This window comes from Parus major, chromosome 22 (genome assembly GCF_001522545.3).
Source record: "Parus major isolate Abel chromosome 22, Parus_major1.1, whole genome shotgun sequence".
In the NCBI taxonomy this organism is placed as follows: domain Eukaryota; kingdom Metazoa; phylum Chordata; class Aves; order Passeriformes; family Paridae; genus Parus; species Parus major.
In genome coordinates this window covers 329,549-350,885 of record NC_031790.1, presented here as the reverse complement: position 1 = coordinate 350,885, position 21,337 = coordinate 329,549, and the positions used below count along the sequence as shown (strand labels likewise).

Genomic DNA, 21,337 nt, shown 5'->3' with positions numbered 1-21,337 from the left:
GGGACACAGGACAGCTGGGTGGCACTGTGGTGCAGGGAGAAAATCACACTGAGTAGTTGAAGGTAGCACTGTGATTATTTATTTATTTTTATACTCTCTGTAGTATAAAAATATATCAATTATATAATATTGTAATAAAAATATATCAATACCTCTGTGTAGGTCTTGAAGGGGAAAACTGAACTTCTGTGTTAGGAGTTCACAGCAGTCTGATCTTTGTGCAGAAAGGGTGCAAGAGACAGGAATAAATAATGTGACTTTGTGAGCAAAGTGTGCATTGTTCTCTTTTACTTGCTTTGCTTGGGAGTATTTTCTCAGCTCTGCTTTTCCCCTTCAGAAATCAGGTGAATTGCAGCTGAAATGTGAGGTAGGAAATAGGTACATGCACATATACAAATACAGAAGATGCTCTCCCTCCTGATACTTCTTTCCTTCCCTTCTAGCACATCCATTCTCTGTTTCTTACCTGTGTAGGTTTCCTTAATTCATCTTTTATCTGTTGTCTGGTTGATTCCCAGTTTGCTCCTATCACAGTCTGTACTTTAACTCTTGAGTGGGGGGACAAAGGCTGGTTTTAAGTCTCCCATCCACAATCTCACCTCTCATCCCTTCTGTCACATTTGTCAGCTTCCTGGTTTGTTTTTGGTCGCACTGGCTTTCCCTGTTCTCTCACCCAGCCCATTTCCCTGAGCTACTTCTCATATGTGACCTTGCCCCCCTGCCCCATTTGTTATCTTGACTAAGAACTTCTTACACCCTGTGCTTTTGGGATCCCTTTTGTCTAACTGCCTGACAAACTATTGAGTTTTGTTCTGTTTTATCTCTTGGTTGCAACATTAAATTACCACAGCCAATAAAATCTTTGTGTGTGTTCTCCAAGGAAGACATGATTTATGTTTATTCTTAGCAGGGTACAATTTCTGTTTGTGTGAAGTCGCTGTTTCCTTTTATCCCTTGATGGTGTTTTCTTCTTCTTTAACTTATGTAGAATTCCACTGGGGCTTCAGGAAACAGCCCCTTCTCCCAGGAGCTTGTTGACAAGCTCCCTGGCTGAACAGAGCTTTGTGTGCCAGGAAAACGTGTGCAGTTGTTGCATCACTTGTGGCAGCAGTGGGTGTTTGAGGAGATGAACACAGGCTGGAGTGACTGCCTGTTGGTTGTGGATGTTTGTCCCTTCACCTGTGCTTGAGGCTGGGAGCTGGAGAGCACAGGGAGTTATTGGGGGTGGCTTGCATAGACTGTTCAGTTCATAAGTGTAACTTCTATTATTTCAATGCAATTTTATTTCTCTGTTTTGAATGTATATGCTCATCCCCATTCCCAGCTCCAAAGACACCATCAAGTTTTGTTTGTTTTTTTTTAATTTTAGAATGGCTGTCCTCTGTTTACAAACAGCAGTGGTTTGCCATGCTCAGAGCAGAACAAGACAATGATATTGGGTAGGTATATTACAGGCTTTCTTTCTTCCTTAAATTAGAAACCTTCCTCTCATAGAAATTCTGATAGAAATTTTTTTGGAGTTTACATTAAAAGGAGGGAGGGAATCATACTTCAGCTTTTGAACTGTTGATCTCTGTGGAGCTTTCTGTTCCCTTGGGCTGGCTGATCTCCCATCCCTCAACCAGAAAACTCTTCTAATGGGACCAGAGGAAAGTGGTGGGTGGGGGGCACGAGTTCTGTATTTTCCTTTATGTTGGTTAATGTTTCTCACTAGTGCTTCACCTGGAAATCTGTGTTGAGGCTGCAGAAGGGTAATTTCTGAGCCTTCCATTTTAAGGATACTTTGGCCATCAAAGTGTTTCTCTTCCTTCTGCTCTCTCTTGGCTGTGCTGCAGTGAGCCAGGTCCCTGATTTAACACCAAAACTATGGCAAAATGCAGCTGGGGGAGTTGATCCTGCCTTTGTGTTCTCTCCTGGCTCCTAGAGGGCTTTGTGGAGAAGAAATGCCAAGTCAGGGAGCTGCAGAATGCCTGTTACCTCCCCAGACCCAGCAGACTGCTCCTTTGTCCTGTAGCTGTGTCACCCAGCGGGTGCTGCTGTGGACAGGGATGTGTTGGGTTGTAACAGGAGCTTCAAAAAAGCCCCAAACTCTAGTCTGAAGAATAGCCAAGGTCGTTAAAAAGTTGTTTTCTTAGGTGGCAGTCCTTTAGGAAGTGGGGGAGGTAAAGTGCAGAACTGTGACTCTCCCATTCCATTCCTGCAGGTGAATTTTGGGTAGCCATGGCTTGTTTCTGGTGCTGTTCTCTTGGGAAGGCTTTTGCAGTGCTGCTGTGGCTGTATCTGAGAGCAAACAGATGTCACCTCCTGGCTCATGGGCGACCAGGGTTCATAGGGAAGTGAGTCATCAGAATTCTGATACGAGATAAGACCCTGAATTTGCAAATTTTGATGTGTTTTGGTGGTTCAGTGCAGTGGGAGAATTGTCAGCCGTTGGATACACAGGCTTGTGGAAAAGTGAGTTGCCAGAGAGCTGCAGTGAGGATGATGGGGATCATCCAGCTTGGAAAACAGCAGTTTGAAAATTCAGCTACAGCTGAGGATTTCAGTGGCTCTTGGAATGGACAGTGTATTTTTCCACATTTTACTTCCTTGTCTAGTTTTCTCTTCTGCAGCATGGATTTATTATTTCTTTTAAGACAGTGAAAACCAGAAGTCTCAGCCTCAGAAGGGCCCAGAAGCAGCTGTTCCTTTGTGTTAGTGCAAATGTTTTAGCCATTTGATCAACGTGTAGCTGCAGGAAAAGAATTCAGGTTTTATAAGCCTATCATTTATCCAGCTCTGCTGCTCTTCCTCTCACACCTACTGCCCGTGTCAGTACCAAACACCTTTTCCCTCAGGGGCAAGGAAGCAGACTTAGGAATTAGAGCAAGACATGAATCTGACTCCTGTGAGCTGAAGTAAGGCTCTATTTCCATATCCCACCTGGTGCACAGCATAATTGCACCTGCTTATTCCAACACTGCCAGCCTTGGAATGGCACTGCTTGGAATGCTGTCATGTGGTTTGTCCTGGGGACTTCAGAGAGGGGAGGGGAGGAGAAGAAAGTGTTTCCCTTCTGCTTTGAGTTTGCATTTAAAAGGATTAAACATCTTATTCACTCTCAGAATTGGAGAATTTTTTAGTGTTACTGGAGTTTGTGGCTTTGAACTGTGGCTGCTCGGGGTTACTTGTGTTAAAGTGGATCACATTTTTCTAAATTAAACATGTGTTTTGTGGCGGAAGCCAGACAGATCTTTCAAGTCTGGGACTGGAATCACTTCTGCTCTTAGCAGTCTCTTTGGCACCATGTAAGAAGGAAGCAGAATAACTCCACTGTTCACTGTGTGGCAGCTGGTGGAAGTGGTGAAAGCTGCAGTTCTGCATTGTCTGAGGCTGCTTGAGGGATGGATGTTAATGCCAGCCCGAGCATTGTGGACTAATGTTTGTGAAATTTGTCACTAATTAAACAGAAATAAATCCTGCATTTAGGTCAGCCACAGAACCAGTTCACCTGGAAGATGTGGAAAAGCACACAGAAGGTTCCTGGGTGAATTTGTTCCAAATTGTATGCATAACCTGTTCATTGAACACTTCACCTCCCAGGACTGGCTCTTACACAAACCAGAGAGAAGAGCTGGGCTGAGTTTATGAAAGCTTTAGCTGTGAGTTGCTGTGGAGTGTGAGCAGCAGGAGGAGAGCAGATGCTGCATCTCTTTGGCTTGGAGGGCACTGTGGGGTCTTGTGGCTTTGCAGTTTAAGCTGCAGGGGCTGATGGCACTGGGATTAATAAAGTTCATTGCCAGCTCTCACTCTGGTGTAACTTGAGCACTTTTTGGCAGTGAGTGTTGGGTTAATGATGTCATGGTGTGTGGAGCAAAGTGAGTAACACACTTGTGGAAAATCAAGACTGATCTCACTTGTGCTGGTTCTGCAGGGCTGTTGGACGCAGGGGAAGTGCTGGGTGAAAGGAGCTGATGTTGGTGTGGCATGACACAGCCGAGGGCTCTGGCATCTCAGGAGCTCTGAGAGGCTCTGCCACTTCATGAGCTCTGAGGGGAAGTGGGTTTTTTTTAGCCAAGTTGCATAACCAGCCCCTTGAGAAACCTCTCCCAGTGTCTCGTGGCTGCTGCTTCATAGCACTCTGTTGTGCAGAGCCCTGCAGCTGTGCCCCAGCACTTGTCTCTGGTTGTGCCTAAGAAGCCAGCCTTCTGTTTAAAAAACACTTGGGTTTTCACAGGGCTGGGAGAATGTCTTTCATTGCAACAGCTAGTATTTTGTTATCTGGAAAGGTTCTTTTGTACAAGAAGTTTTGCCTAACTGAGGTGTCACAACCTGGTTTGCATTGCAGTTTTGTGGTGTAGGTGGATGTTTATGGGACAGTTTGGGGTGGAAGAGGCTCTGGGAGCTCATCCAGTCAGTCACACCTCTGCTCAAAGAAGGGTCAGTTGTGGGTCCCTTCCAACTCAGGTACTCCATGATTATCTGGTCAGACAAGTTTACTCCAGTCCATTCATCTTCCCCACATTAAGGTATCATACAAAGTTGTTGAAGTGTCCTTAAAGATGCTGGTTTGGGTTTTTTCAGGCCTCAAGAAATCAATAAAGAGGAACTGGAAGGAAATAGCATGAGGTGTGGACGCAAACTGGCCAAGGATGGTGATGTAAGTGTGGCAAACTGCAGACATGGCTGAGACAAGTCAGCCATTTCCAGATCATGTGGGTCCTCACTGACAAACTGCATCCAAAAGATGACTTGTTTTTCCTCCCCAGAGGGATGGAAGCAATTGTCTCTGCAAGGAGCAAGGAACTGGTGTTTCATTGTGCTCTCGTGCTGTGAGACTCAGAAAAATGTTAGTCCAGGCAGTTAAATAGAGTTCTGATCACTGATTTTTCTTTTTAGCTGGAAAAGGAAGTTCTCTAGATAAAATGTGTAACATTCAGAGCCAGGACTCCTCTGTGTCTTTAGGTTACAGGTCTTGTGGAACAAAGAGAGAACATTAATTTTTCCTATTGAAGCCACATAACCCAAGGCTGTTGACCCAGGGAGTGCTTTGGGCATGGCTGGAGCTCACAGATCAGCCCCATTATGCAGTGCTGAGTATTTGATATCCACTGGTGTGACATGTGTCCTGTGTGTGTGGGAGGCAGCTGACACTCAGCTGCTCTCACGCAGTCCCCTGGGACAGGTTGTCCCCACCAAGTTCCCTGTTCCAGACGGTGCTGGCAGGGATCCCTGAACCCCCCAGTGCCCCTCAGAGCTGGCACTCCTGCTCCAGGAGTGTCCCCTCTGTCCTGCAGTACTGCTGGCGCTGGACTGGCTTCAACTTCGGCCTGGACCTGCTGGTGACCTACACCAACCGCTACATCATCTTCAAGCGCAACACGCTGAACCAGCCGTGCAGCGGCTCCGTCAGCCTGCAGCCACGCCGCAGCATCGCCTTCAGGTGCCAGCCCTGGGGCCTCGGGGGCTCCCTCAGCTGGGCTTTGTTGTCACCGAGTCAGTGACATTGAAAAATGTTCCTGTCTCCTCGGGAGGAGCTCCTTGTGCTGAAAAGGGACGGGAGGCTGAAGTGGTTTCGCTCTTGTGCCCGCAGGTTGCGCCTGGCCTCGTTCGATGGCAGCGGGAAGATGATCTGCAGCAGGACAACAGGCTATCAGATCCTGACCCTGGAGAAGGACCAGGTGTGTCTCTGGGCTTTTCAGCTCTTCAACTTGAATGGTGGAGTTCAAGGCATGAAAAAAATGCTGAGAAGTCACAATGCTTTTGAGGGGAAGTTGCTGTTCTTGTTGTCATTGCTTATGTGGAATCTCAGGCAGTCCTGTTAGAGGTGGTGAGTAATTAAGCTAATTTGTGAAGTGGATCTAGAGTATGGTAGTATGAGTTTCATTAGTGTTGATAATATGAAATTAGTTCCCATATTAGTGAAATTAGTGCCTGTGGAGCTGCTGTCTGCTGCCAGTGTCATGTTCAGCTCTTCTCCCAGCCTTCCAGCACTGCTGACATCACCCCTCTGCATAATCTGTCCATCAGACTCCTCATTTACAGGCAAATGCAGAATTTGAAGACTCTCATAAGCTGAGGAGTTAAGAGAATGTCTACATGTCGTTTAAGGGTTGGATTTATTACTCTACTAAATAAATTGATGAAAGCCCCAGAGAGGAGTGGAGTTTTCTTGGAGCAAGTGCTCTTTTCCATCCATTGCTGACAGCAGGATTTAGTGAGGCATGTGTGGAACTTGTTAATCAAGTTTCTCAAATCCCAGCCAGCAGTGGTACAAAGGTGGTGAGAACACAGAAAACTTTCCTTTGTCAGTACCATCCTCACTGGAGGGTGAAGTTTCAGTTTTGAAGTTTCAATTGTTTTGCATCCTCACGAGGCTGAAGTTTCAATTTTGCTACCCCAAAACCAGCTCCTGTAGTGGAACCAAAAATTTCCTACCCACAAACTAAAATTTGCTCTCAAGTATAAACTGTTGTGGAATGCCTGGTTGGTGAAATCTCCCAAAACTGAAAACTGGTCCTTTTTGCCCAGGATGTTGGAGGGGATTTCCTGTGGCTGTTCCTGTGCTGCAGAGGGCTGGGAGCTCTGGGGTGGGAGCTGTGGGCAGGCTTGAGAATGTGTCAGCGTTATAAACCTGAGGTGAAGGTGAATTGTCTTTGCTTTATTCTTTATGTTGGGATTTTGTGTCAGTATTGTGCTTTGTGGTCCCCCCCTCACCACACAAAATGTCCCCTGTGTGTGTTCCAGGAGCAGATCGTGATGAATTTGGACAGCAGACTCCTGATGTTCCCCCTCTACATCTGCTGCAACTTCCTGTACACATCACCAGAGAAGAGGGCAGACAGCGAGGCCCAGCTGGAAAATTTGGAAGGCTGAGACCTCCCTGGGGGCTGTGGCAGCCCCTCTCCCACCCTGGATGCTGCTCCAAAGCTCAGACAGGCAGGCCTTACCCTGGAGCAGCAGCCCTGGCCTTAGTGCTCTCCTATGCAGCTCAGAAAATATCAGACATTAGGTAGGCCAAAACCAGTTACCCTTTTTCAGATCTTTTATTTTATTTCTGTTCTGTGTCGTCAGGCAGTAGCCATTCTGTGTTTGAGAAGTGTTACACTTGGGCTTTTCTGGGTGAAAACTGAGCCAAACTGGAAATAGGGAATTTGTGTGGATCACAACTTAGAAATTACCTGCTGGAGTCTTGAGCACACATTGTAGGTTGTGTGGGTTTTGTTAGTGTGGGTTTTGGTTGTATTATTTGTTGGGCTTTTAAGTAACTGATCTGTAAATACTAGATCCATATTTTGCTTTTTCCCTGATCCTTTTCCATTAGGGCCAAATAATCTCTGTAAATGTGGCCTCTCAACTTTGGTTATTTAACTGCACAGCCCTTCCCACCTGCTGGGTTTAAGCCTTTTTTGTAGTTCACACATACACATTTCATTCTTGGTCTTCTTCTAGCACTGAAGCAAATAATTCTGTCTCTTAGCAGGTTAATTTACTAATAAGGGTGTTCATAAATGAATAATTTTTTCCATGTACAGCAAATATTCCAATGTCTTCACCATCACTTGAGTGCTGTCAGCAGCAGCTCTCAGCTGGAGTTCTGCTGAGTGCTGACTCCACTCACACAGACCAAATACCAGTTTTTAAACATTTTCTGTGGCTTGTTTTAGCTGTTACCTTGGGAATCCTTCCCATGTTAGCTCAGGAACTTGTGACTTTTGAGTGCCTTTTGAGTTGTATGTGTAACACCAACTTCACATCAGTTCAGCAAGGTCACAGGATCCAAAGGCAAGAGCTGGGAACAAGAGATTTCTCTCCACTTGGTCTGATGGATGAGTCATGTCATGGTACACTCTGTTCAGTCTTTGTTGGGTTTTATGTTTGTCTCTCACAATTTTGAATTCTAACAGCAGGACTTTTTGATTCAAACTGGGAATTTTTGCCTCGTTAGCCTATTTTTTTAATGTCAGAAAAATATAAAACCATTTGTACTTTATAATAAGGATAAAAATGTGTTGGGAAATATAGAAAAACATGGCAGTGTGTCAATAAATGATTTCAAGTGGAATACTTGCCCATCCTTTCCTGCTGGGAATTGTTTTTTGTATTGGATTCACCCTGTGGATTCAGCACCTCACTGTGATCTTGTGTCACAGCTTTGGCAGCAGAGAGCAGAAGCATTTTCAGCTGTCCAGCTGCTCTGGCATCAAATTTATTAATTGAATTAATTTTATTTAGATACTTAACTCTGGTTTTACTTAGAAGTACCCACTCCTTAAAATTGATTCAGTGGAAATTGATTCCACGGAAAGCAACAGGGGCTGCTGGTTAATGGCAGAGGGAGCAGGTACCTCAAATCCAGGTGGTTTTCTGCAGCACATCAAAGTCTGAGCTTTGCACCCCTGCCAGGGCCTGATCCTGCTCTGCCCCCTGGATCCCAGGGCTGCCCCCCACCCAGTGTCACCAGGATATGGAGCAGGAAACTCATCTTGGTGTCGTTTTCCTAGGAAACAGCCCCTTCCCTTGATCCCTGGGTGTGTCCTGGGGCTCCCTGAGCCCTCCTGGCTGTGGGGGCAGCGCCCTCCCAGCCGGCTCCCCCTTCCCAGGGGCCAGGATCAGGGATTTGGGATGGGCTGGGCACAGGTGCCCTTCCTCAGGGATTGCTGAGGGGCAGAGGGGAGCACAGAAACCAAAACACACACACTGACCCCAGGAATGGGTGGTGGTTGTTTTTCTCTCGTTTATTGTCACAGACTAAGGAGCAGCAGTGGTGGCTGAGGGGAGCTGAGCAGTACAACACCACACTCAGGAAAACGGTATGAAAAGTACAAAAATAAGGAAGCCTATATATAATATCATTGCAGTCAATTACTAAAAATAAATATTGTAAACACGAAAGAACAACATCAGGTGAATCTACAGCACTCGTTTCTGCCAGCAGCCACACAGTCTTTGGCTTTATGACTCCCCTGCCCGCACGGAGCCAGCGCCCACATCAAGATGCATTTTCTTTGCTTCAGGCCAGAAAAATTTCAGACTGGTCAGGGATGTCACAAGGGAAAGAATTTTCCTCTCTCCAAATTACCTTGAGAACAGGAATTGCCTCTTCATGCCTTCAGTGCCCATTTTTCTACCAGAGGAAGTGAATGATCTACCCAAAGCAGGCATTTTCCTTATCTGGAGGGGAGGGGATTGGGGCCAGGGCTTCCCACATTAGAGTTTATTTTGTTGTTACCTTGTACCTCACAACCCCTGCACGGTGCTTTTTACCACCATTTTACACCTCTCCTGTCCCTTGCACTTGGACCTTTCACCCCCTTATCTCTCTGGCAAGCCAGATGTGTTTGGATTGCCTGATAAGAGAGAGCAGGCACCGAATTATCTCAGGTCAAACCGCACCCAGGCTGCTGCCAGCCCAGAGATCTGTGCCCCACTGATATCCCTGTACCCCTCGGGCCACTGAGCACGAGCTTCTCCCTCCCAGCCACGGAGTCCAGGAAGGGAAGAGGCAAATTCTGCTTGCAAGGTTCAGTAATTTGCTGATTGTGTTGATATATATCTGCATATATATTGAAAACCCAATAAAATCCTGTCCAAAGTACCAACAAGGAGAGATTTGCCAGGGAGGGGAGGGCAGAGACTGTTCCCTGCTGCCTGTGGGGCCAGAGAACGTCCCAGCACCCCGGGAGCACAAAGAAAATGCATCCAGATGGGAACAACCAAGCAAAACAAAACCATCCTAAATCCATAGAGCAGCGCTTCTTGCTGCAGGGAAGACGCAGATCAGGCTGAGCAGTCTGTCCGTCTGTCCCTACAGATAATCATTTGATCTTCCCTTCATATCAGTAATTAGGATTTAATCTTCCCTTCTTCATTTTAAACACATTCACAGAACATCCCATGGCAACGTTTTGGCGTGAGGTTCTGGTCCCAGCCGTCACAGTCAGACTGGACATCCAACACCTCCAGTGCTCATCCCCCTGGGGATGATCCTCCTCCAGGTGTTCCCAAACCCTCCCTGCAGCCACAGGTAACACAGGTGTGTGTCTTGTAACGCTTCAAGTACTGCTTTTACCTGGGAACATTCCAGACCCTGCTTGATTCTGAGTCTAAGCAAAAGGAGCCTTGGATACCCAGCTGGGTATCCCTCTGACCAAGCCCAGCCAAAAATCCATCCTGCGAGCTCAGGGTGATCCTTCCTCACCCCTGTGGAGCTACAGCCCCTCCCTCACCCCAGACAGGTGAGGGGACTGTGATGACCCTGCTCCAGACCAGGTACCTCAGCTCCCCAGTTTCCCTCTCACCCTGTCAGTTCCCTGCTCCAACAGAGCCTGAATCAAAAGCAGGGCTGCTCAGATCCCAGTCCTTCCCATTCTGCCCCCAAAACTACTCTTGTATAAAATTTCACTCACTAACTGATGAAAACACAATGGATTTCAGAAGGGGTACAGCTGGCTAAGAGTAAAAACAGCCACTAATGCAACTCTGCACAGTGCAGCAGCTACAAAGATTTCTGGTTTGATTTTTCAGTAGGCAAAATGCTGGTTTTCTGAGGAAAAAAAATCACACAAAACTGCTTGGTACCAGATTAGAGGATTTCTGTATCATCCTTCAAAGATTTATTTGACAGTTTCTAAAACTTCACTAAACTTGGTTTCTTACATCATTTCTATACACAGGTTCTGTTATAATTGTCTTGAAGCTTATAAAAAAATAAGCATTTAAAATGCCCAAAAGAGTAATTTTGCTTTAAAATTGTGCTACTGAGCTTGACCCCCAACACAGAAGAGAGACTTTTGGTAATGAGGTTACCCCAAGCAGTATAAAAATATACATAAAAATAGACAAAAACTCTTATCCTCCAATCTGAAGGGCTGTTTGTGGGGAATATTAGTTATTATTTTCTTTTTGTACATCACTGTAATTTCATTAACTTCTGCTAAATATTTACAGAACCCCTCCACCCCCAGCCTTTGTCTGCCTCTGCTCACAGAGGCAGAGACTTGCAGCTTTTAGTTCATCCAGAGTTTTCTGTTGGCAAAAATGGATCCCTGTGTTTGGCCATGGCACACAAGCGATGCTGCGGGCACAGGGCTCCCTGGGGATGCCACGTGGGGATGGAGTGACACCAGCTGCTGTCACCTCCCCGAGCCTGGGTTATGTCATCCACCCGTGGTGTGACCTCGCAGAGCACAGCTGGGGAGGGCAGGGGACAAAATAAAACTTCTCCTAAGGTTAAACCCAGCCTGAAGCCAACAGCATCACCGCAGGGCCCCGCTGCTCCTGCACCCTTGGCTTTCTGCTTTCCCTTTTGTCCTGGTGATAAAGTCAGAATGCCCAAACCTCTTGTACAACTGTCCTCAGGTGTTTGGGTCTCTTTTTCCAGTCTACCCCAAGAAAATTTTAAATTAAAAAAAAAATTACACGACAGAAGAAAAAAAGAAAATAATTACTCTGTACTGTTCTTCAACAACATGGAAAGGTGACACTAAAACCAAGTGATACAACCCCCCCAAGACTATGTACATAAAAAGACATAAGATCTCTTAAAACATAAATATACAGTGTATAAATCCAGGTGCCACCTAAAGGCTGCAGCTGCAGAACTATTTCACAGACACAAAGCAAACCAGACTCTCCACGCCAAGGGCAGACACACAGCCACGAGTTTGGGGCTTGGCAGGGGAGACGCCGACCCGTGGCAGCGGCTCCTCGTGCCCACACATGCACCAGGGAAGGGGTAGTGGTGTCCAGGGGTGAAACACGACCCTACGCACACGCCACGTTCCTACACGCTACTCAGAGTGCAGGTGAGAGGTCAGGAAATGGGATTAGACCCTGAGTCCCCAATTATTTCCAGGCACGTGCTCTGCTGGAGCCTGGCCCCAGCAGGTTCTCGTTATTGCTCACCAAGGGAGATACGCGGTATCTCCAGTGCAGCCGCGGCCACGCCGGTGGAATTCTGCACCCTGTGCTTTAAGAGTTACCATGACTTTCATGGAAATAATACAGCCTTGATCAGGGTAAAAGACTAGTGGAGGTCTTTAGCCCAATCTTAGAGGTTTGCTTCTACAGCTACGACTCGGACATACATAAATAGGTACCGTTAAAGTGACAATGCAGTGTCTTAATTATCTGAGTGTTATCACTACTGCCGTTAGGGGAGGACCAGTGGTTTGGAGAGGTGCGAGGAGAGCTGGGGTGTGACGGAGGCTGCGGGTGGGACAGCTCCAGCTCCACCTGGGAATGCAGGGAGAAGCCAAATGACACTGTGAGCTTTACTCGACAGGCGGTTTTATGGCATGCAAGGAAACTCCTACGACATCACTTTGTACAGAGCCCACGGCGTCTCCAGTTCCACCGTGGTGCCTCGGAGAACAAGTAAAGCTACGAGTCTGCTTGGAGGGGAGGGGCTGCATGGGTGTGTGAGTGTGTGCAGAGAGAGGGAGGGATTGGGTGAGGAAATGTCCTGTTTTGCTGAAACCAAGCTCTTGGGCAAACCTGCTTCCCTCTACCGCTGCCCGGCCTCGCGGATGCGGCAGGCCACGGCCGTGATGAGCGCGGCGCCTTTGCCGCTGCCGTCCTCCGACTGCAGGAAGGTCACTTCGCACTTGGGGGACAACTGCTTCACTGTCTCCTGCAAGACGTTGGAGAAGCTGCAGGGCAAGGGGAGGGAGAGGTTCCGAGTTAACTGGTGAACGTATCGGTCCCAACCCCTGCCTCATCTCCGTGCCTCAGAGTCCTGGCTGAACCCGGTCACCACATCTGGGTCAGGTCCAGCGGGATTGGAGGAGCCCCTGTTGTGTGACCTGTCTTGGTGCCCCTGTCCTTGAGGGACCAGCTGACTCCTGCTGAGCCCCAAGTTCGGGTCACTGAGCTCCTCAAGCCCCTGGGACACCTCAAATCCTCCCCATTATCCCCCTGAACCTTCCCCTCAGCCCCGTGACTGCCCAAGGTGGGCAGGTGCCCTGGGGCAGCCCCCTTGGAGCACAACCAGAGCCACTCACTGAGGGTGCAGCTTGTAGAGCGTCCCGTCCACGCCGACGGTGATTTTGAGGAAGTCCAGGCCGCGGTTCTCGCGGATCTTGTCCACCACAGCGGCCATGCCGGCTCCGCAGAGCTGCGCCGCGCGCCGCGCCACCACCGTGCACACCTCCTTCACGATGATGCTGTCGTCACACGTGGACTCCAGGCCCAGGTGCTGCAGGATGGAGCGCACCTGGAGCAGGGCCAGGCAGTCGCTGGGGAGGACACGGGGAAGGGGCAGCGTTAGGAGATGGAGCAGCTGAGGTGTGCCTTCCCCTTCCTGATCTACATCCCACAGAGCCCAGGGACTCATGGCTCGAGTGACTGCCTGGGGCGACCCTCCAGCCCCCCTTGAAGCTCAGCTTTCAGACCTGGCTGCGGCCTGGTGTCACATCCTGGTCAGGGAGGCGATTTCAGGACAAAGCCATGGCAGCGAGACACTCGGGTAACCCACGGCCCCTCTCTGGCCAGGGCAGAGGATAAAGAGCCATCTGTGCTGCCCGCCCCAGACAGCCTCCTTGTCTCCACACTGCTGCTGCCACAACCACGTGGGCTCTGCTGGTTTATCTGCGTGGCACCGTCTGCATCACCCTGGCTCCAGACCCAGCACATGGAACTTCTCCCAGCAGCCCTGGGGGCACTTCCCCCAAACTCCATCCCTGCTCTGACTGGCACCTGTTGGACCGCACCTCTCTATCTGAGACAGGAACTTGGTCTCAAAGATTCCTCTGGTCTTCAGCCTCTCCGAGATCCGTCCCCGGAAGAGCAGCCCTTTCTTCGTGAAGTCCATCAGGATGTTGCGGACAATTTCCCCCAGGTACATCCCACTGATCATCTTCTCATACCTGGGAAGGAGAGGGTGAGGCTGGGCATCAGGACAGGAGGGGACACTGGGACTGGACAGGGATTCCAGCCCTGCCAGGTGCCTTCAGTACAATCCCTTCAGCAAGCTCAGCAGCACGGCCCCCACCCACGGGCAGGGGACAAGGGACACATCAGTGTCCTGCTCATCATCCCCTGGACCCACCGAGGGGTCAGAACTGCTCCTGGACCCTCAGCCTCATCGGGGTTCCTTGCAGCCCCCCAAAGCCACCACCCACCTCTGCTTCCCAGGGTTGAGGGACAGCTCATCCACCGCCAGGTCAAACTCCGTCCGAATGTCATCCAGGCAGCCGCTGTCCCCAAAGGCCCCCCACTCCATGTTGACACACATCCTGCCCTCGTCCCCTTCCACCAGCTCCACATTCCTCATCTCCTCCATGTAGCAGGCATTGCTGCCCGTGCCTGCGGAGAGGAGCGGGATCAGAGCCCTGGGACACCCCACGGGGCAGGGGTGGGACCACAGAGCAGGAGCTCCGTAAGGATCTTGCAGTTCTCACCGACAATCAGCCCAACTTCACAGTAGGGATCCTCGTACCCACAGGTCATCATGGTGCCAACTGTGTCATTGACCACTGCCACCACGTCCAGGTCGAATTCCTGCAGAGGGATGGATTGCACAGGTTATTCCTGGAGGACTTGGAATTCCTGCTAAGTCTGCTCCCGTGGCTGGGAAAGTTTAAAACTGTTCTCCCTCGTCCTCCATGGCCATCTGCCTCCACAGACATGGAGGCACCCATGGACTTCCCACAGCCCCACTGTCTGCAGGTAGAGCTCAGACCTCAGACACCTCCAGCTGCTGAGGGGCCAGGCCAGCTCTGCCAGGAGCAGCCCCTGGGCAGGAGCTCAAGGTGGTCTGTGCTGAGGAAACAAAACTGTGTCTCCTGAGCTCAAGGCCAGACAAGTCTGCTCCAGCCCTGGCCAGGAGCCAGCCCATAGCTCCAGGGTCTGAAAATCCAACCTCCAGTGATGAGTAAGGGCGGCTGTGAAAATTCCGACTCTCATTACCCTGAGCTCAGCCCACTAATTTGTTTTACAGGCCAATTAATGACGCTGAAGAAAGCCAGGATGTGGGAGCAGCCACCGCCTTCCCCCAGCCCCGTGGCCGCTCACCTCTCTCCTGTGAATGGCCTCCTTCAGCAGGCCCACCACATCCTCTCCCTCGCAGCCCGTCGCCTTGAAGCCTTTTGTCCACTTCAGGAGAATTCCCTGTTGTGGGAAAAGCCCCCAGTGAGACCCCTGAACAGCAGGTGGGGGGCACAGCCAGGGATGCCGCCAGGAGCAGCGGGGTTACCTCATCCAGGTTGTTCTGCTGGCAGGGGAAGGAGAAGGTGAATCCGAGCGGGAGCGATACGCCCTTCATTCCCATGTATTCCAGGAAGTCGGAGATGCAGTGGACAATGTGGTCAAAGAGCTGGACAAGCAAAGCCAAAGGGAAAAGTTACCACCACAGCCAGAAGCCAGCCTGGCCAAAGTGCTGGGGATTCTGAGCCATTCGGAACACCGGCATGTTCAAGTCACTCCCAGGACTTGGAATGGAGCAGAACACGGCTCAGCAGCACTGTGGGAGGGGAGCAACCCCGAAAAACTTGGTTTCACCCCCTTCCCCACCCACAGCATGGCCAAATCCCTGCATTGTCCCCACCTCGCAGCTCCCAGGAGGCGTGGGGGCCAGCAGGGAGGAGACATGGGAATCCAGTCCCTCTGCAAGGGATCCCCACAGCCCTCCAGCCCAGTCTGCTGGAGATACTCCCAGTCCCCAAGCACTGCCTGGAGTGGTTTGCAAAACTCTTTCCAAATGTGTCTCTCACTGCTTGTGTTGTGGTTTCCCTATCTGGGAAATGGGATGATGTTTATCTGCTCTTGTGAAGTGTGAGGGATTTGGGGAGGTTCAGTCATGTCCAGGAACAACGCCGTTCCCAACCTAAACACCAGTCTCCAGCTTCCCAAACTCCAGAGCCCTGGGAAGAACTCGCTGCTCTAAGGGCACAGGAGAGCACCAGCCCTCCCCACTCCTGGTTTTGCTCCCTGGAAAGGCAAAACCAGCTCCAAGGTCAGTCCTGCCCCAGCCACCCCAGGGAAGATGTCCCTTTCCCATCTCCATTTGCCCATCCTGACCTCCTCTCCCGTCCCCTGCATGATCTCCACAGGGATGGAGTAGATCTTGTTGTGCATCTCCACCCCGCGCCGCATCCCGTTCCTGACGCGCACCAGCAGCACGCGGAAGTTGGTTCCTCCCAGGTCCAGGGCGAGGAAATCTCCCTTTTCTGCAACCCAAGAGAGGATCATCAGGAGAGATCCCAGCACAGAGCTCTGTCCAGGATGTGGCACAGAGCAGACGTGAATCTGCCCCTTCCAGGGAGAGGGGTGGAAACGGAGGCACGGCTGGGGATGGAGGCTGGGGATGCAGGTGGGAACAGGGGGTGCAGGTGGGAAGAGGATGGAGAGGTTTGCTCCAGACTTGGGGTGATGATGAGGCTTCGAATCATAAACCTGAGTTGGAAGGGACCCACAAGGATCACTGAAGTCCAAGCTCCTGGCCCTGCACAGGACCTGTGCAAGCTTCAAGCCAAGGTCAGGCACTCGCCCAAGCCACGGGAAGAACCAGGAGCACAATCCAGGATGAGGGTGGAGAGAATCCTGTGGCAGGATTTGTGGGCACGCAGAGCCAGGCTTTGTGTTAAGTCAGGTGCAGAACGTCCCAGAGGCTCAGTGCTCTGCCCAGTATCAAACTGGAGCTTTGTGCCACTCCCACCACAAAGAGGAACCGGCCATAACAAAGGATCCAGCCATTCCCAAGGATGCAGGACAACCATGGGCTCACGTGCAGAGGTTTTACACAGGACACATCACCTGTTCCATCAGGAGTGGAGCACACGTAGGTGGGCAGCATTTTCACCGTCGCCTCCGCGTGCGTCTCCTTGCCCAGCCCTTTCTCCATCTCTATCCTCATCCTTTCCTTCACCTCCAGCAGCTGCTCGTGGCTCAGCTTGAGGGGCTCCAGGATCTTCTGCCGGGCTTTGTGCTGTGCATCCAGCCTGTAGGCCACCGCTGTCACCATGGCTGCCCCCTTGCCGCTCCCGTCCTCCGAGCGGATGAAGCGGATCTCGCAGTCTGGCAGCAGCTTCCGCACGGTCTTGTGGAGGCGACGGGCAAAGCTACGGAGGAGGAGGAGGAGAGGGGACCTGAGTGTGACCCTCTGAGTGTGACCCTCTGAGTGTGACCCCTGGGATCCACACGAGGTGCCCAAGGGGATATTTGGAGGCGTTTCTCTTGTGCCAAGTTGTACATGCTGCTGGCAGCAGCAGATCCCTCTCTGTGTCCCTGTCCCCACCAGACCCCTGTCCCCACCAGACCCCTGTCCCCAGCACCCCCAGACCCCTGTCCCCAGCACCCCAGACTCACTGGGGGTGTTTCTTGTAGACGGAGCCGTCCACGCCCACGGTGGAGCGCAGCCGCTCCACGCCCTTGTTGTCCTTGATGCGGCGCAGCACTGCGGCCAGCGTGGCCCCACACAGGCTGGCCGAGCGCGTGGACACGATCTGGCAGATGCGCAGCGTGGCCAGGCAGTCCTCGTGTGATGGCTCCAGGCCCAGCTTGCTCAGGATCTCGTGAGCTTTCTGCAGCCCTTCCTTCTCCCTGGAAGGTGAAAAAGGGGTTCGTGCCTGGGAATCCAACCTTTGCCGTGTGATGGTCCAGGTTTGCTCAGTGATGGTCCATCCATGGATGTTGGGAGATGGGCTGGGACCCAGGAAACCTGGATCCTACTTACTTCTCGATGGCAGAGACAAATCTCGTCTCAAAGTGGCCAGTGGTGAGCAGATCTGGTGTGAGCCTTCCCCCAAAGAGCAGCCCTTCCTTGGCCATCTTCACCAGGATGAGCCTGACCAGCTCCCCCATGTACATCCCACTGATCATCTTCTCAAACCTGCCCGTGGGGAGGCATGAGACAGAATCAGGGAATGGTTTGGGCTGGAAAAGCCCTCTAAGGTTATCAAGTCCCTGGCACAGCCGAGGCCACCTGCTGACCCACAGAGCTGTTAAATCCCTCCAGAGATGGTGACACCACCAGGCACCTGGGCAGCCTATGCCACACCTGACCACCCTTTCAGGGCAGAAATCTTCCCTAATGTCCAACCTAAACCACAAGCTCCCCCCTGAGCCTTCTTTTCTCCAGGCTAAACAATGTGTGTGTTTGGCTGTGTGTGTGCCACGAGGTGACCACAGGCTGACCTGAAAACCCCTTGGCAGCCTCTCATCCCAAACAGAATCTAGGTAATCTCTTCCCAGAGCAGTTTATCCCATCACTGAGAACATGAAGCCGTGCAGATGTGACCATCATTCTGCAAACAGAACTCGTGGCCACCTTAGGGAGCTCAGATCACCCCATTCCACAGCAGCCCTGTGGGGAAGGGGAAATGTGTAGGATTGGGATGTGGACATCAGGTGAGGGTGTCTGCCTGTGCTGGTGGGTGACTTTGCTGGCCAGAAGGGGAACAGGAACCAGCACATCCACATGAGGGGCTCATGAGGGCAGCAGGTGGGGCACACAGTCCTGCTTTGGGACACAGCCCCTCTGTGCACCGGTGGCGGAGGACACGGTGACCCAGTTAGCTGGGATGACCTCCCCAGCCCCAGTAACGCCATGGGAGGACAGACAATGCTGAGCAAACCACGAGCCTGAGCCCGAGCCAAGAATCTGCTCACAATTGTTTGCCAGGGTTGAGCGAGCCCATGTCGATCTCACGGTCGAACTCGGTGCGGATGTCGTTGAGCACCCCATCGTCACCAAAGGCGCCCCACTCCATGTTGATGCACATCCGGCCTTCGTCCCCCTCCACCAGGTCAATGTGCCTCATCTCCTCCATGTAGCAGGCGTTGGTACCGGTACCTGGGCCAAGCACGTGGACAGGGTGAGCAAGGACACTGCTTTTCCCTCATTCCCATTTTTCCTCATTCCCATTATTCCCAATTTCCCTCTGGCCACAGCCCAACGCACCAAAGAAAGTGAAGAGCTAAGCAAAAAACATTGGACAAAGCTGGTTTTTCCACACTGATACCCCCTCTCTTTTTTTCCCCAAAGACCCCGAGGTCTGCAAGAAGCAGGATCTCCCTCTGGCTCTCCTGGAGAGATGGACCCCAGCTCTTCCCCCTTGCTGCAGCTCACCGACAATAAGGCCAACTTCACAGTTGTGGTCATCATAGCCACAGGTCATCATGGTTCCCACGGTGTCGTTCACCACGGCCACAATGTCAATGTCAAAGTCCTGGGATGGTGGAAACCAGAGTGACCCAAGGGAGACAAAACGGACCGAAACATCTGCAGGGAGCCAAGGTCGCCTGTGCCAGGGACCCCTGTGCACCCATCCCAGCCTCTTACCCCTCTTTTCTTGATGGACTTGCGCAGCAGGGACACCACGTCCCTGCCCTCCACGCTGCTGCACTTGAACCCCTTCGTCCACGTCACCAGGATGCTCTGCAGGGGAACAACAAGAGGGAAGCTTGGAGGTGACACCTGACTCCTGGCACAGGGGACATGAGGCCCTGCAGGCAAACCCCTCGTTATCAGCTCACCAGCTGCGCTATCAGCCACAGCTTCCGTGTCAGATAACGTTTATGGCCGCAAAATAACCGCAAAATAACGAGAGCTGCTCTTGCTCGATTCCCATGATCAGGTTTGATTGAGCCCTGCAGCAAAACCTGTTCACAAGCCCAAGGAACGCTCCTTGACCCATCCCTGAGGGGTGAGATGCTCATTGTGCCTACGGAATGCTCCTTGACCTGTTCCTGTGGGCTGGGGGGCACCTGGCCAGGTGCCAAGCTGAGCCCTGGGGGGCAGGAATGGGACTCGACTGCATTTGAAATCTCCAACCCTATGGGCACAGCCCCCTTAGGGAGGCAGACCCCACCCTTCCTTAGAGCTGGGGAAACTGGCAGTGACAGGACAGTGGCAGTGACAGTCACAGTGACAGTGATAGCATGTTTGGAAAAGATGACAAGCAACAGGGTTATTGGGAAGTGATGCCAAGCTGCATTCCCTGAAGGAATGTTCCGTCCTCTCTGTCCCTGACCCTGCAGCCACTGAGTCATTGAAATATTGATAAAAAATAAAAGGACAGTGCTGTTCCTAAGCTCCACTCACCCAGAGCTTGGGAAATGGATTTACAGGAACGAGAGATGTGGCCCTTCAGGAAAGGTCACGTGGCTCAAAATCAATGAGCCTAATTAAATGCCTAAGATAAATTGGTGTGGAATCCACAGCAATCACCCACCTCGTCCAGCTTGGTCTGGTGACACGGGAAGGAGAAGGTGAAGCCAAGGGGGAGTTTCTTGTCTTTGATTTGCAGCTTGTCCAGGAAGTTGGCCAAACACTCAGCAATGTGGTCAAAAAGCTGGAAGAAAGGTAAAGAGTGAGACTCAGCTGGCTGCCTGCTCCGAGGGGATGCTGTGTCCACATCCCTGCCCACCCCACTCAGCAGCAATCCCCAAGATCCAGCAGCGTCCCCTGGCCCAGGGGTGACAATGGGGACACCCAGTCCTGCTCCAGCCCCAGGGGCTCTGCCAGGACCCACCTGCACCCCGCTGCCACGCATGAGCTCCTCGGGGATGGCGTAGATCTGGTTCTCCATCTCCACCTTCTGCAGCCCGTTGTCCGACACCTTCACCCGCAGCACACGGAAGTTGGTGCCACCAAGGTCCAGCGCTAGGAAATCCCCGTCCTCTGTGGGATCAGGACAAGGACAAGCCATTAACTGGGAGGGTCCTCTGTCCACACCATGCCACAGCCCTGAGGTGACTGGACCCCACCCAGGTACAATAAGGTCAGGTTTTTTATTAGATTTCATTATTTAATTCATTATTATATTTTTTTTGGTATTTTATTGGAGCAGTCCCTGTATCCCCTGCCCCTCCTCTGCCCCCTGGCACTCCCACAGCCAGTGGAGAATGGACATTTGACCATCACTGAGCCAGATCCAGATGCAGGAGGATAAATCCCAGCAGCCCCAGCCAGAAAAGCCCATCCCCAGCAGGAAGATGAGCCTCAGGCTCCATCAGGAAGAAGGCAGCAGAGCCACTCCTGACCCTACCAACGCTGGTGTGGAAGCTCCTAAACCTCCATCCCAAGGGCTCAAACCCTGATGGCAGCTGTGGGAACACCAGAGCTCGGCTGAGTTTTTGGAATATTCAATACCCCCTCGTGTCCAGGCTCAGCCTCCAGAGCCCAGGCTGAGCTCCCTCCCTGCCCAGGAACCCCAGGAAGGGAAGGTGGCAGCAGGAAAAGAGGCAGGGAGAGGCTTCCAAAGAGCTCTGGAGCCTCATTGCTGCCTTCTCCAGGAGAGAAGAAAGATCTTTGGGATCCACGGCTGATCCCAAAGCACCGGGACTCGGCTGATCCCAGAGAGCCGGGACTCGGCTGATCCCAAAGCACCGGGACTCGGCTGATCCCAAAGCACCG

General features: G+C 51.5%; 2 protein-coding genes and 1 long non-coding RNA gene across 3 annotated transcripts in view; 2 read left to right on the top strand and 1 right to left on the bottom strand.

Annotated features, from left to right (window-relative positions):
• Positions 1-8,044, top strand: part of GMCL1 (germ cell-less 1, spermatogenesis associated) — a 13,794-nt gene extending 5,750 nt beyond the window's left edge. Inside the window, exons 9-14 of the mRNA XM_033519416.1 lie at positions 1,370-1,439; positions 4,564-4,639; positions 5,277-5,422; positions 5,573-5,660; positions 6,511-6,624; positions 6,727-8,044. Coding sequence (XP_033375307.1) covers positions 1,370-1,439; positions 4,564-4,639; positions 5,277-5,422; positions 5,573-5,660; positions 6,511-6,624; positions 6,727-6,855 — 623 coding nt within the window. The 3' untranslated portion in view covers positions 6,856-8,044. The remainder of the gene's footprint in view (positions 1-1,369; positions 1,440-4,563; positions 4,640-5,276; positions 5,423-5,572; positions 5,661-6,510; positions 6,625-6,726) is intronic.
• Positions 8,045-8,692: 648 nt separating this feature from the next.
• Positions 8,693-21,337, bottom strand: part of LOC107213868 (hexokinase-2) — a 25,122-nt gene continuing 12,477 nt past the window's right edge. Inside the window, 18 exon segments of the mRNA XM_015648735.2 lie at positions 8,693-12,383; positions 12,385-12,522; positions 12,524-12,632; positions 12,984-13,217; positions 13,692-13,847; positions 14,103-14,286; positions 14,382-14,481; positions 14,995-15,090; positions 15,176-15,295; positions 16,000-16,148; positions 16,735-17,039; positions 17,287-17,520; positions 17,654-17,809; positions 18,589-18,772; positions 19,049-19,148; positions 19,262-19,357; positions 20,154-20,273; positions 20,454-20,602. Of these exon segments, the coding sequence (XP_015504221.2) occupies positions 12,255-12,383; positions 12,385-12,522; positions 12,524-12,632; positions 12,984-13,217; positions 13,692-13,847; positions 14,103-14,286; positions 14,382-14,481; positions 14,995-15,090; positions 15,176-15,295; positions 16,000-16,148; positions 16,735-17,039; positions 17,287-17,520; positions 17,654-17,809; positions 18,589-18,772; positions 19,049-19,148; positions 19,262-19,357; positions 20,154-20,273; positions 20,454-20,602 (2,759 nt within the window). The 3' untranslated portion in view covers positions 8,693-12,254.
• LOC117245408 lies at positions 18,680-20,123 on the top strand. Its single transcript, XR_004500079.1, has 2 exons — positions 18,680-18,794; positions 18,965-20,123. It is a non-coding gene; the product is annotated as an uncharacterized LOC117245408 (long non-coding RNA).